The sequence below is a fragment of the Meleagris gallopavo genome, chromosome 6 (genome assembly GCF_000146605.3).
Source record: "Meleagris gallopavo isolate NT-WF06-2002-E0010 breed Aviagen turkey brand Nicholas breeding stock chromosome 6, Turkey_5.1, whole genome shotgun sequence".
In the NCBI taxonomy this organism is placed as follows: Eukaryota; Metazoa; Chordata; class Aves; order Galliformes; family Phasianidae; genus Meleagris; species Meleagris gallopavo.
In genome coordinates, this window is record NC_015016.2 from 11,811,894 (window position 1) to 11,812,596 (window position 703).

Below are 703 nucleotides of genomic sequence, written 5' to 3' on the forward strand. Positions count from 1 at the left end.
TTTTTTATTCTGCACAGACATGATTTTAAAACTGTATCAGAATAGAAAAGAAAGCACTGGTTTTCAAATCCTTGCATCCAATATATATTTTTTTTCCTAAAAACACACATTTAGTTATCTCTAATTTAGAACTCAGCTGAAATAAGTAATTTAGAACAGAGCTGAAAACAAATTAGTAATGCAATAGGCTGCACAAAGACAAAATGACATCATTATCCAAATACCATGGCATCTTACCTGTGGATTTTTAAACAAAGCATATTTTTCACTTTTTTCCAAAAATAGAATCTTATTCTCACTGTCTCGAGTCCAGTCTGACAACACTTCAACAACATTCTCATGGTCTTCAAAAAACCTTTCTGGAGAGACAAAAAAGGTAATGTAAGTCATACACACTCTCCCTTCTCCCAAGGCTGTCAAAATTCCTATGTTAGAATGTAGTCATTATCTGATGTTCATTCAGAATTTCCACTGCACAGAAGTGAGCAAATCCATATGAAAATAGTGCCACGTGGAATTGCAAATCAGCTACAGAGGAAGTCTAGCATGCTCGAGCATGACTTGGAGTCCTCCTGGATTCTGTGCTTTGATCAAAGGCTGCAAAGGAGGGAAAGAGTGATCCACTAGGAGTGGATGGTTACATTCATGTCTCTCGGTGCCCTTCATGTTTGTTAGCCTTTATTTCTTATTGCTTTTTTTTTTT

The 703-nt window shown here is 35.8% G+C and overlaps 1 protein-coding gene across 1 annotated transcript in view; it reads right to left on the minus strand.

The window, feature by feature from the left end:
* Nucleotides 1–703, minus strand: part of LOC100541557 (amyloid beta A4 precursor protein-binding family B member 1-interacting protein) — a 26,656-nt gene that overhangs the window by 24,109 nt on the left and 1,844 nt on the right. The window contains exon 2 of the mRNA XM_031554021.1: nucleotides 238–359. Coding sequence (XP_031409881.1) covers nucleotides 238–359 — 122 coding nt within the window. The remainder of the gene's footprint in view (nucleotides 1–237; nucleotides 360–703) is intronic.